The 14,561-nt window shown below is 36.3% G+C and overlaps 1 protein-coding gene across 3 annotated transcripts in view; it reads left to right on the top strand.

The window, feature by feature from the left end:
- FSD1L (fibronectin type III and SPRY domain containing 1 like) overlaps positions 1-14,561 on the top strand; it is a 68,162-nt gene that overhangs the window by 5,456 nt on the left and 48,145 nt on the right. For all 3 annotated transcript variants that reach the window (XM_072727793.1, XM_072727792.1, XM_072727791.1), the window contains exons 2-3: positions 10,737-10,832; positions 14,316-14,447. In XM_072727793.1, the coding sequence (XP_072583894.1) occupies positions 10,737-10,832; positions 14,316-14,447 (228 nt within the window). The remainder of the gene's footprint in view (positions 1-10,736; positions 10,833-14,315; positions 14,448-14,561) is intronic.

Here is a 14,561-nt window from a genome sequence, read left to right as displayed (position 1 = left end):
ATACTCTTGATCACTATATTTAAATACAGATTTATTCATTTTTTATTGAACTTGGAAGTTTTAAAAAAATGGAAATACAATTGACCCTTGAACAGCACAGGGGTTAGGGGTGCTGACATGCCCCTGATTCAGTTGGAAATATATATGCATATAACTTTTGACTCCCCCAAAACTTAACTACAGATAGCCTGCTGTTGACTGAAACAGTAAACTGGAAGCCTATGGATAACATAAACAGTCATTGAGCATATATTTTGTATGTTATATGTGCCATATACTGTATTCTTACAGTATATGGTACATTAAGCTAGAGCTTATGGTACAGTAAGCTAGCGCAAAGAAAATGTTAAGAAAATTATAAGAAAGGGAAAATATATTTACAGTACTGAACTGTAAAAAGTCCATTTATAAGTGCACTGGGACAGTTCCAACCCAGGCAATTCAAGGGTCAATGGTGGAGCACATTTTTAAAAAAATTTTTAATTTTAATACAGTGCTTCTTTGCAATGCCTGGCTGAATGTAAACAGGATTATTCATGCAGTAAACACATACTGAGTGTTTGCCATGATGATAGGTAATCCAGTCTAAGCTACGGTGGACAATATTTTAAAGTAGGTAGATTTTTTCTCCAGCTTTCTTTTTTTGACACTCTTCTCAGCCACAGGGTTCTGGTAGAATCTGGTTTTAGTTATTGATACTTGTTGATTGATAGCTAATTATATTTTTAGCTAATTTATATAACTAGGAGTTAGCACAGCCAGTCTATGCACTTTTGTTACATTATAATTAATACAAACTTATTGTAGGAAAATAGGAAATACAGATAAATGAAAATAAAATGAAAAATCACCCAAATCCTGCCACTCAGGGATAACCTGTTTTAGCATTTGTATGTATTGCATTCCAGTTTTTAAATGTATATAGAACTTAAAAAGACTATGGTATCATGTATGGTAATACTGTTTTCTAATTTGCCTTTCAGTTAATACATTATAAATCTTTTACCATGTTAATATTCTACAGCACTTAATTCAGAATTCTTTTGTATGGCTGTATATTACTTGATTTTTAATCAGTACTCTTTATTGTATGTTTATGTTGGTCCCAACCTTCTTGTGTTATAAATAACACTGAGACAAATATAGTCAAGTCTCTGTTTATACCTTTAGTTATTTACTTATAATAAATTTATTTATTTATTTATTTACTTTTTTAAAAAAAATATTTATTTATTTATGAGAGACACAGAGAGAGAGAGGCAGAGACACAGGCAGAGGAAGAAGCAGGCTCCATGCAGGGAGCCTGACGTGGGACTTGATCCTGGGTCCCCAGGATCAGGCCCTGGGCTGAAGGTGGCACTAAACCACTGAGCCACCCGGGCTGCCCTATTTATTTACTTTTAAAAAGATTTTATTTATTCATGAGAGAGAGAGAGGCATAAACACAGGCAGAGGGAGAAGCAGGCTCCATGCAGGGAGCCCAAAGTGGGACTCAGTCCTGGAACTCTAGGATCATGTCCTGGGCCATAGGCATGCACTAAACCGCTGAGCCACCCAGGCGTCCCAACTTAGAATAAATCTAGTAGAAATGGAATTATAGAGTCAATCTGTCTAAAGTTTTAAAAATCTTTTGGTACATATTGCCAAGTTGCCCTTGAGAAGGGTTGTTCTGCTTCTCCCTCTGCCTGTGTCTGTGCCCCTCTCTCTCTCTCTGTCTCTTGTGAATAAATAAAATCTTAAAAAAAAAAAAAAAAGAGAGAGACAAGGGTTGTTAGTTTGTATTGCCATCAGCAGAACCTGAGTGTACCCTGTCTTCATTCCCTTTGCACCTCCCTCAGATGGTGGGACCTCTGGTTTCTCTGGCTGAATATGAGCTTCCTAGACTTCACTGAATGGAACAGCCAATTCAGAGGTCACTGTGCAAGGGTAAAGCTTCTTTAGGTTGTCATTCATTATATTTCTTCAAATCCTAGGTGAGAGAGTACCTCTTCTGTCCTCATATCTTCCAGCTGGGTTCAGGGTTGAAAGGCAGCATTTCCCACCAGGTCTTTTATTAGATTTTTTTTTCTGTGGATCACCTCAGTTGCCTCTGTAAACAGGTGGTGTTCCTGTTTCACTGATAAAAGAGGGCATGGCTTTCTACCAGTTATGATGATCAGATTCCTGAATTCCTCAGCAATATATAATTCTCCTTTTTCAGTTCTTCATATAACATCTGAGCATAATACTCTTTATTTGTGTTGCCAGAACTATGGTCAGCTGGTGAGATTCTGATTGTCTAGCTTACCAGCTGGATAGAGCTTTCTGGATTTCAGTTCTTGTTACCTAATTCAAAGGAAAAGTCTATGGTGTGGTGTGATGCAAGTGGTATCGTTTCTGGTGGCATAAGGATGTTTTCCAGAAATGCTATATCCTGGTTTCATTGATCCCTTTACTCTAATTGCAGGAACACTATGCTTGTTATGTACAGTCCACGGCAGTGTAAGCAGCCTAGGCTACTAAGAAAATAGAGGCAGCTTCCTAGATTTGGATTGTGACTGCCACTTGATAGCTATGTGATGTAAGAAAATTTCTTTTTTTTTCTATTTTTAATTTTTTGTAAGAGAATTTCTTCTCTTACTTTCCTTTTCTTGAGCCGTTAAATGCAAAGACTGATACCACTTTTTAAAAATCTATTATGTTTAGCATAGCATCTGGCACACTTTCTATGTGCTTAGTGAATACTACTGAAATGGCCGTAAGAATAGTTTGACCTTCTTAAATTGTAGATTGACTAGTGATATTTGCAGTGATTCTAGATTTGTGTATTTTGATGGTCTGGAATACTAATGTAGAATTTGAATCAGAGATCTTGTCAGTGTGAGTAGATGCTGGTCGGAAAGTCATATATCAAGGTGTTTCTCTAATTATGACTGCTTGGTCATTGAGGTCCTCAAATTCAGACTAGCATATAAACCTGGGTATAATGAATTTCTGCCACTGGTTCTAAGAACAGGAGGTTTCTGCAACGTAATTTCAGGAACTTACTGCACTGGATAGTTTCTAAGTAAGTAATCCAACTTGGCAGAGTTTTTGTTGGATGTAGCAGAATTAACACTCAATATTTGAATTTGGCATCTTCACATATATTAAGCTAAAACGAGTAGAACCGTGCCCTTTCAAATGTTGAAAGTCATTATGTTCTCAGGCTTAATAAGATGCCTATAGTAAGAATAGCTGTTTTTGTTCCTCTTGTATCTGGCAGGGTGGTATATGTTACAATCTGCTAATCAGCTCCAGTTTTTACAGTCTTGAAGTAAAATCTTAGTCTTTTTGGTGCCCTTAGATACTCTTTTCATTTACCTCTCATCTTTATTTTCAGGTAATACAGTGTAATAATTAAGAGCACAGACTTAGGAGTGAGACTGCCTTAATTTGAATCCAGGCTCTGCCACATGTTATAATGGAGATCCTGAGCAAACTATTATTTAACCTCTCTATATCTCAGCTTCCAAATTGGAAAATGGGGATAATATTAGTGTCCTACTTCATAGGATTCTTGAGAGGGTTGAATGAATTAATATATGTAAAGAGCTTAAAATGGTGCTATACTTAAGAGTATAAAAGTGTTATTTTGCAGAAGAGACTGTTAATTGTGCCTTTACTTCACGATTGTGACTATCAGCATAATATTAAGCTATGCTTCTTTGAAGAAGATACCTCATGCCTTGCACATCTCAGCATTCTAGATTTTTGATCCATTCCATGGGAATGATTGCAGTTGTGCTTGGAGAGGTATATAGCCCCCCTCCCTTTTTTTGTGTTTGTTAGCATAGCACTTATCTGAGCCAGTTTCCCTTGTCAGGTAATTGAGAGGCTTAATCCTGATATAGTAGATTTTTGAGGTCCTGGTAACTGTGGTTCTTGACCAAAGGATAATGGCTGAGATTGCCTGTGCACACTTCTTTTAGAGATATATGCCCTATGTATTTTATTGTGATCCAGCAAATTTGGTATTTGGCGAAGCACATCTTCAGACCTGTATCACCTAGAACTTTTAGTCATGGCCACCTGAAGTCTCCTAATATAATTATATTGAAAGGTAATGGGAGACTGAGGTGAAGATCTGAGATGAAATCTGAGATCCTTGTAGGCATCCTTTCACATTGGTAGAATCCGACAGAGCAGATGCCGTCTATCATCAGGTTTTGATAATAATTGACGCAAATGTATTCTACAATAAGTCCATTCCATAAATACCTTTTTGGAACTTATCTTAATGATGGAACTTTTTTTTAACAATACATCGTGTATACATTTTAGAACAGTGTTTATAGGCAGAGGAACTGATAGGTGTGAAGCAAGGCATATTAGAGAAACTCACAGCAGGCTGCTGTAGCTGGAATGTAGCAAGAAAGAGGAAGTCTGATGTGAGCTGAAGCAGGAGAGGTTGGCACCGGGAAGATCATGGAGGGGTTTACAGATTATATAAGGTCATGTTAACATCATGTTAAAAGATTTTCAGGGTTTTATAAAAGATTTTATTTATTTATTCATGAGAGACACACACAGAGGCAGAGACATAGGCAAAGGGAGAAGCAGACTCCATGCAGGGAGCCCAACGTGGGACTCGATCTCCGGATCATGCCCTGAGCCAAAGACAGACACTCAAACACTGAGCCACCCAGGTGTCCCAAGACTTTCAGTTTTATCCAAGGAAGCCATTGGAGACTAAATTAAGCAGGAAGAGTGATGCTATCATATTATTCTCGCTGCAGTATTCAGAACTGATTGTTGGGGAGAAAAAATGGATCACAAGCTAGTTAAGTTTCACAAGAGTATAGGTTGAAATATGATACTGACTTATGCTAAGGTAGTAGTATTAATTACAGAACTACTTAAGAGGTAAAATCCACAGGACTTGGTGACTACATGTAGAGCACAAATGAGAGGAGGGGGATGTAATGATGGCAGCCTAGGTTTCTGATTTTGCAGCTAGTACCACCATTTGCAGAGATAGAACACTAGAAAAGGGCTTAGGTTTAGTGGGGGACATTATGACACGTTGAGTTTTGAAGTGCTTATGAGACATCCAGGTGGAGATTCCAAGTAAGCAGTTGTATGAAGATGATCTGGGGCTCAGAGAAGAGGCTCTGCATCTACTGGTGCACTGATTGTACACAGCTTACGTTACATTCATTGAGACTTTTGGCTTTGTGCTTCCTCTTCAACTTCTTTATCAATTACTGCATCTCCATTTTAAAAGCTATTGATTAATTGTGGAGGCCCTAAAGGGATAAAGTGGGGTAGAAAACTCAAAAGATTATGGTATCTTTTAATTCTTTTCTCTTTCTCTAAGTTTCTGAATATAGATATCCTGCCCTGGCATGTTGCATGTCATATTTATAAAACACTTTAACAAATTTATACTGGATTTGGAACATATTTAGTTAGTCTCCTGTTGTATGCCTATTATATTAGGCACACACTATCGCTGTATACACCTTTCTTCTGACTCTTACTACCTACAGAAAACTTTAGCCTCACCTCATATCACATACACAAGATAGAGTTGAGTTTCAGAACTCAGTTCATGTAATCCTTATCCTTTAGTTTTTATAAGTTTTGGTATTGGTGGTGGTACTTAAAATTTTTGGTTACTTGTATTTGTTTTCCAGTTCTACTCAGTCCCAAGTTCCTTAGTTCTTTCTGTCTTCATGCCATTTTCACCCTTAGTCTAGCCAGTCCCTGTTCTTGTGAGGACCAGAATGATTGAAGCCTTGGTCCCCTTGATTATTTATTTCTCATCCCTTCCTGATGAACTTTGACTATAGGAGAATACTAAATGTGAGTTCTTGATTATAGTCTTGCATTTGCTCCTTCTCTCCAGATTAAAGGGAAAGTGGCTTCAGAGCTTCTGGAGCTCTTCAGCAGTCTATTCTTGGAGAACTTTCATGATACATCCCTTTTTTCTTAGAAAAGCTTAGAGTTGGGATGCTTGGGTGGCTCAGTGGTTGAGCATCTGCCCTAAGCTCAGGGCATGAACCTTGGTTAGAGGGGATTGAGTCCCACATTGGGCTCCCTGGAGGGAGCCTGCTTCTCCCTCTGCCTGTGTCTCTGCCTCTCTCTCTGTTTCTTGTAAATAAATAAATAAATAAATAAATAAATAAATAAATAAATAAATAAAATCTTTATAAAAAAGAAAAGAAAAAAGCTTAGGATAGAGGCAGCTCTTTATCTGTATTAGTTACCAAGGTCACATTGGTTGCTTTGGGTTCTCTTATTCACCTGAATGATTGTTTCTTCGTTTTTTTTTTTTTCTTCTTCTTATTTTTAAGATTTTATTTATTTGAGAGAGTGAGAGAAAGAACGAGTGTAGGGAAGGTCAGAGGGAGAGGGAGAAGCAGATTCTCCAGTGAGCAGGAAGTCCCATGTGGGGCTTGATCCCAGGACCTTGAGATCATGACCTGAACTGAAGGCAGAAAGCAGGCACTTAACTGACTGAGCTACCCAGGTGCCCCACTGCAGCCATGTTTTCTAATGCATTTGGTAGCTGTTAAAATACAGGTCACCTTAAATGCTGAGGCTCCAAAGCCCTCTACAGCTGGCTTGTCCATTCATATAGCATCTCAGTGGTGTACATTATAGCAAAGGCTCCGAAGCTCTCCCTACCTAGAGATTGGAGTAATACCCCCCCACCCCCAGAGAATTTCAGACTTCAGTCTTTGTTCCTTTGGCAGTAAGGTAAGCTGTCTTTCTCAGGATGTGGGCCCTTTGTTTAGGTGTTCCGTGGTAGACCCTAATTCTGTACTGGAACTCCCACTGAAGTGCAAAATGTGAGCCACAAAGCATTTTCTCTTCAAAGAATGAGATGATGTTTCCCTGAAATACTATATCACACTTTAGAGACCTTTCCTTCCCAACTACTTTCTGGGGGAGTGTGATATTTTTAAAGCCTTAGGTAATTCATTTAGAGTACCATTACCCCCAAAGCTTTAACACATAGATCAGAGAGTTTCTTTCCAGAAATTGCTATTAACTCTTCATGGGCCAACACAAATTGAGAAAGATGACTTTTCATTTTCTGGTAATGGCAGAGTTTTGAATTAATTAAAAAGGAATAGTCTTTACCATTAGATTTTTTTATGGTCTTTACCATAAGATTACTGTAATCTCACAGTATTATGTCTTGGAGGTATGGAGTAGTACCATACACAAAGGACAGCATTATCCTGATGATTCTTTAAGTTCATATAACTTACATGTCAGGTGTCTTCAGGTGCAGCTTTGTTTTTGTCTTATGTGGACATTTAAGTTTTTTTCCAACTAAAGTCAATAAGCAGTATAAGTTTTATAGGAGAGAGGAGTGTCTTTCTCATGTATGTTTTTAGAGGGATCCCAAAAGGAGAGCTGCTTATGCATTTTTTGTTCATTTTGAGAGATGGTAGTGTTATAATATTATTTTTGCATTTCTAAAGGTAATGTTTATATAAATAAAAACTGAGAAATTGATGAAATTCTAGTAAAGGAATTTGGTTGTAACATTGTAGCATTTTAGTTTATGTTCAAATACAGCTATTATAATTCAGTTATATATTCAGTTAATAGCAGGGAGCATTAAAACGGTAAGGAGGTTTCTAATTAAAACGTTTGGAGCTTAGAGGTTACCTGGTTGGGACAAATAGTCTTCAGCTATCTCCAAAGAATTTTTGCTGCAGAATTCCCCAAATACACAGTTCTCTATTTAACTCAGACAAAAAATATGAAAAGCTGTTTTGTACTAGGGAATTTTTTTGGGCTTTGTGGGCTTTTGTTGTTGTTGTTCTGAATTAGATCTGCCTTTTTTATGTATCAGTGCCTCACAGGTTCTTTGGTGAAATTTCTTTGTTTTTATTGGACTCATATATATATATATATATATAGGTGATTGAAATTTTGTTTTTGAGTTGAATTCATTGAGTCTAACTCCTCCTTTTCATGGGATAAAATCTCTTCTAGGAAGACTCATCTTTACCTTGAAGTTCATGAGTATGCTTAGCACTGAACAGAGCTTAACCTCCACCAGTGATTCTTTACTATGTAAATTCTAAGTTTTGTATGTCATGAAGAGGCTTAGCAAACCAAAATTTAAAAAGAATATATAGTTTATTATATGAATATTTCATATGATGGGCAAATTGGCTAGACTTAGAAACAGTATTCTAAAGTGGTAAACAGCATGGACTTTGTAAACAAACTGAGCATAATTTTTACCCTACTAGCAGTTACTACCATTTTATCATCTGTACAGTTTGGATGTAGCCCTGCCATTAGGAGAGATAAAGGAGGAGGCAGCTATAGTCCATTTACCAAAAAGAGCCCAGTCTCTTTTTTATTTTTTAAATATTTATTTATTTATTTGAGAGAGAGAGAGAGAGAGAGAGAGAGAGTGCACACACAAGAGCAAGAGGGAGGAGCAGAGGGAGAGAGAGAATCCCAAGCAAACTACCCGCTGAGCCTGACCCAGGCTTCATCTCACAATCCCAAGATCATGACTGGACCCTCAACTGACTGAACTACCCAAAGGCCCCAGAAAGAGCCCAGTCTTCATTGAAGCTTACTCTACACAGTCCAGTGATTATGCAGAACCATTACTGCTCTTCCATTGTTTTTTTTAAATATTTTATTTATTTGAGAGAGAGCGTGAGAGAGAAAGAGAGCACGACTTTGTGTGTGGGGAGGGAATAGAAGGAGAGGGAGAAGCAGACTCCCTGCTGAGCAGGGAGCCCAATGTGGGGCTCGATCCCAGGACCCTGAGATGACAACCTGAGCTGGAGGCAGATGCTTAACTCCCTGAGCCACCTAGGCGCCCCTTCCATTGTGTTTTATATATATATCTCCTACCTTGGATGAATAATTGGAAGCCTCTTAAGTCCTCTGCCCTCTTTTTTCTATTATCTCTGTACTACCATTCTTGCCCTTACAACTGTACTCACCTCTGCCCTAAATCCTGGCTTCATACTGCCCCTCTGCTGGTTGTTTTTGTATTAAAATCTTGGTGCACCTATTTCTGGAAAGAACACCAACAGGATAAACAGCTAACTCTTGGTATTGATCTTCTGTCATAGCATAATTTCGTTGTATTATTATACTAAAATACTACCAACTGTGAGAATGGGAAAAATAGTATAAGTAAATGAATATATATAACACAGAACCCTGAGCAGCCTCAAGGATGAGGATAATACCTCCTTCAGGGATTCTTGTGAAAATTGAGAACTATTATTATTATTTTTAATTTTTTCCTACTATAATGCCTTATGAGCATTTATATGAAATACTATCTCTTTATCAGTTTATTTCCTGAGCTCTTTAGATATAGCCCTTTACTGATATCTGGTTATATATTGAGGAGAACCTTTATCACAAAGTCTTATATTATTAAAATATTTATATTTCTGGTACTTACAGAAATAAGACTTGTGCTTCTGGGAAAATTATAAAGTAAAAATACTTGCATTTGATTCTTACTGAGAATACAAGTACCTTGTTTGGATTTTGCTCTTACTACCCATAAAGAGTTACTGAACAGTAGACCTATGCTGTCCAGTATGACAGCACTTGTCACATATGGCTAGAGAACGTGAAAATAATTAAAGGTAAAAACAGTAGACTCAGTTCCTCAGTTCTGTCTACATTTCAAGAGCTCGTTAGCTTCATATAGGTATTGACTACCATATTGGACAGCACATGTATAGGCTACGTGTATCATAGCAGAAAACTTAATTGTATAGCATTGAACTGGAGAGTATGAGAAGATTAAATAACCAAGTATTTTAGTTAAATAGAAGGCATTATCAAAAAGTCTTTTGAGGTAGGGCACCTGGGTAGCTCATTGGTTGAGCATCTGCCTTTGGCTGGGGTAGTGATCCTGGGGTCTTGGGATCAGGTCCTGCATCGGGCTCCCCACGGGGAGCCTGCTTCTCCCTCTGCCTATGTCTCTGCCTCTTTCTCTCTGTCTCTCTCATGAATAAATAAATAAATCTTAAAAATCTGAGATACTTGCTACTAAAATTACTGAACTCTTTAATTATGGTTTTATAGCATCTGTAAATACTGCGATGAATATTGTAATTTTAGCTACAAATTTATCTACTTTGGTATTTGTTTATTTTTATAAATAAAATGTCAACTTTTACTGCTCTTTAAAAAATTCTTCATATCTTAATATTGTATTAGGAAGTTCCATTTGTTTTTGCAGCATTTAAGGATTTGGTTTTATTCCTTACCTCTGGCCCTATTACCTAAAATTATACTATTGGCATTAAATTATATTGATTATCTTCAATATGAAAGGTATGGTGATGATTAAGTTGCACACTAGGAATAAGAAGTTTTTTTTAATATTTTTTTAATTTTTTTAATTTATTTATGATAGTCACAGAGAGAGAGAGAGGCAGAGACATAGGCAGAGGGAGAAGCAGGCTCCATGCACCGGGAGCCCGACGTGGGATTCGATCCCGGGTCTCCAGGATCACGCCCTGGGCCAAAGGCAGGCGCCAAACCGCTGCGCCACCCAGGGATCCCAAGGAATAAGAAGTTTTAAAACAGTACATGCATATCCCATCTTTTGTAATTATAGGCCTTTGGAAATTTGATAATGAGAAATTTTACATTTCTCCTCTTATATGGTTTGTTGAGAGAATTGTTATGCTTAATACTTTTATTAAAATATCATGATGTTAAGTTTTTGTTTGTTTCATTTGTTTTAATCCTAGGAAGCTCTACAAAGGATCATTTCAACTCTGGCAAATAAAAATGATGAAATTCAGAACTTTATTGATACACTAAATCAAACACTAAAAGGAGTACAGGTATGAATCTTTTAAAAAATGTAATATGTTGCAAGGAATGATGTTGGGTCAAATCAGAAGCATAAATATACTACATCAACTCTAGATTATAAATTAAGGTGAGAGCATGGTTTTTTTTTTTTTTGAGAGCATGGTTTTTAAATGCAGATAAAGAAAAATGTTTTCCTTACTATTTTTGTATTCTCTATGGAAAGATCAAATAGTAGGGGAAGAAGAAAACTCTGGAGTAGTAGTTGGTAGGGAATATTACAGTGCTCGCTTTTGACCCTTTCCATTATAGATAAATGTTTTATAATTCCAATTAAGAGCAAATTACATGTTTTCAGAGTAGTGGGAAGGTAACCATTTCTTTTACAGTAAATAGTGGAAGGAAAATGTGGTTGGTAAGAGGTCTGCTTGCAGAACTGGAAGAAAGTTAAACTTTTAAAAATAACGTGCCTAATGAGGAAGAGAAATATTTAAGGAAATGGTTCCAGGTTTGAGCACATAATCCATATAGTATGTAATCAAATGTGGATGAATGTGCCTTAATGAATTTATTGGTTATTTTTTGGTGAAATAGAGGATCTATAGGACACCAGTAGACAGTAAATCCTTTCTTGTGATTTTTGTTTGTTTGAACCTAGGTTTTTGCTTGAGTCTTGGCTTGTTAAACTTTATGGTCCTTGTTATTTCCTTTACTTCAGAATTTATTGTAATTGAGGTTGGTTGATTAAGATCTTCATCACTTTAACTGTCATTCTCAAACTTTTTTACTGGAAAATTTGGTGAATCCACAAATCCACTTTCTTTAAATAAGCAAAGCTAGTTGTTCTAAGACTCTTGATCTGTATATAAGAGAATTATCACATTTGACATCTGGAAAAAGAGATCATAAGCCAGAGATAGCCCAGACTATTTTTCTGATGAATAATTATTAGTATTCTACCTCAGAACCTAGAAAGAAAACTAGAGGGAGAATTTACAACCTTGTCACTGAAGATGGGGGCATAAGAGGTAGAGGGTAAGAGACTATAAGTATGTGTCAATTGGTTATCAAGAAGCAGTCCATTCTCTTTTTACAGATAAGTAAACTGAGGTCCATGAATTTAAGTGGCTTGTCCAAGGTCACACTGTTACTGAGTGGTTAATGTGAGATTTTACTTAGTTCTTTTTCCTACCAGACTGCACATTTCTTTTGCCACTGCTTGTTCTTATTACTGCAAATCAATTAATAAAATGATTAATACCATTTTTGGTAAGACTCCAAGTGAGGTAATATCTAATTTTTATAAAAATTATAAGCAAAAGTTTGGCTTATGTTACTACAGTAGATTGTACGTATTAGTTTTCTTAACCAGTGCCAATTCTCTTAATTGAATGATTTATCTAAGTTGAGAAATGCCTAAGATGATTTCTTCTCATAATTACTGCAAGTGTTATTGCTTATCTAAAGATTTCACAGATATTTTAAGTTATTGTTGAAATAGCAGCATCTTGCTTAACGTGACAGTGAGGAGCTCTGGGACGTCAACAGGCTTGAAATGTTTTATTGATTCTGCCATCATTAATTAGTTGTGTGGCTTTGGGCAAGTCACTTCTGTATTTTAATTCCTAAAATTTAGGAGTTTGACTACAAATTTTAGTCAGTAGATGACTTGTGAGGTTCTTTGAGCACTAAAAATCAATGTTTGATAAATCTCTTAGGTCCAGTAAGGAATTGTTTGGTCTTGTAAGTTCTGTATATCTTATGTAAATGCACTGTTTTAGACAACCTGAACAATCGTACCATTCACGCAAAATTAGCCCCACCCCTGTGTGCACAAACTGTTCTTCAGTTATGGAAACAAAATTTCTGGAATATTTTATTAAAATGCTCATTGATGATTGTGATGCATGACAAAGGTTGAGAACCACTGGCTTAGGGTCTGCCTTGGAACCTGAAATTCTGGACAAAGTTGGCAGTTTAAAACAATTTTTCACGTTGTCCTATGGAAATGGTGTTGTAAAGATAAAGAGGAGAGTATGGGCTACTCCATAAAAGATGTTTAACTCAGCATAACTGAGATAGTGCTGTCAGCATTAGCAGCCAGCTTCTAGGATTTACCTGTTTTTAAAGCATATGTCAAATATTAGAATTTTTAATTACATTTTTTATTCTACTCCACCCCCTCTGTTCTATCACTTAGGTAAGTCATATTGCAAGATGGATTAATTCTTTCCTTTATCTTGGCCAAGGCCCTCCCCTGTATAGTTTTTACACTTCTACTCTAATCCAAACTGTCATCATTTAGATAGGGACTGTGTTCCCTAAGAAGAACTTTTTTTCCTTTTTTGCTAATGTTCCTTAGATTTTTCCAGATCCCACTCATCTCTGAAAGACCTTCTTGAAATGCTTCTTCTTCCCTCTTAAACTTGTACTCATTTGACATAAGTGCTTCCAGTTTGTTGGCCCTACAGTCTTCAACTATTGTTAAATTACCTTGTCAGTTATTCTGAGCTTAACGTGTCTGTGTGTATTTTCAGATCAACTTATGGTGGGCTAGTTATGATATCTCCTTTGCATATAGATAATAATTTTCATATAGCAGTTTAATAAATTTTTAAAACACTGGGCTCCAGTTGGACCATCCTTAAATTGATATGATACCCTTCCCCCCCTCCAGACCAGAGGCTTCTAAAGATGGAAGTGGTATCTCATTGTAGGATATCACATAGAGGGTCCTCATTGATATCTTCCATGTATTCTTGGACATCTCATCACTGTTACTTCATTGTTGGTTTTTGATAAATACTGTATTGTGTTTAGGAAGTTTCCTTCTATTCCTGTTTTTATTATTGATTTATTATTTTTTAAGTAGGTTCCATGCATATGTGGGGGTTGACCTCAGGAATGAGAGCTGCATGCTCTATTGACTGAGCCAACCAGATGCCTCTCTATTCCTGCTTTTAGAAAAAGCAAGATAGTACAGTAGTTAAGAATACTGACTTTGTGCCTAGTACCCTTATTCAAATTCTGGGTCCAACCACTTTTCTAGTTGTATGACCTTGGGCAAGGTACTTAGCTTCGTTGTGTGTCAGTTCTTCCATCTGTAAAGTAAAGCTGTGCTTGTTAGGATAAAATTAGTTCATAAGTATTAGGTATTTAAACAGTACTTGGCACATAGTACCCACTATAGCAATTATTATTAGACTTGCTAAGTTCTATCAAGGTTTAAAAAAAAATCTGTTGATTTAATTTTATGGGTCATGTCCTTTATTTTTGTAATTCATAATTTTTTTGGCAAGTTTCCAAATAATTGAAATTTCCTTCAAGTCCTAGAATAAAATCCATTTGTGTGTGGTGAAAAAACAAAACAAATATTAGAATTTTTTTGCTTATATGATTTTAGCTTGGGATGGTTTATAAATGTGAATCTGTTTTGTCTTTTGTAAGCATATCTTTTAATTTTCAGATATTTGACAGCTCTTCAAGTAAAAATCATTGTTTTGTTTATTAAACAGGAAAATTCTTCTAACATACTTTCGGAGTTAGATGAAGAATTTGATAGTTTATATTCTATTTTGGATGAGGTGAAGGAAAGTATGATTAACAGTATCAAGCAGGAACAAGCTCGTAAATCACAAGAATTACAGGTGAGATCATGCAGCATATTTAAATATAGATAACTTTAGTCTGTTTAATATTTGATTTACTGACAGAAAAAAATGAGTGAATTTCTGTGAATAACTACTTTTATCTTGTAGAAA

Source organism: Vulpes vulpes, chromosome 12 (genome assembly GCF_048418805.1).
Source record: "Vulpes vulpes isolate BD-2025 chromosome 12, VulVul3, whole genome shotgun sequence".
Classification (NCBI taxonomy): Eukaryota; Metazoa; Chordata; class Mammalia; order Carnivora; family Canidae; genus Vulpes; species Vulpes vulpes.
This window is presented reverse-complemented; position numbering and strand designations above follow the sequence as displayed.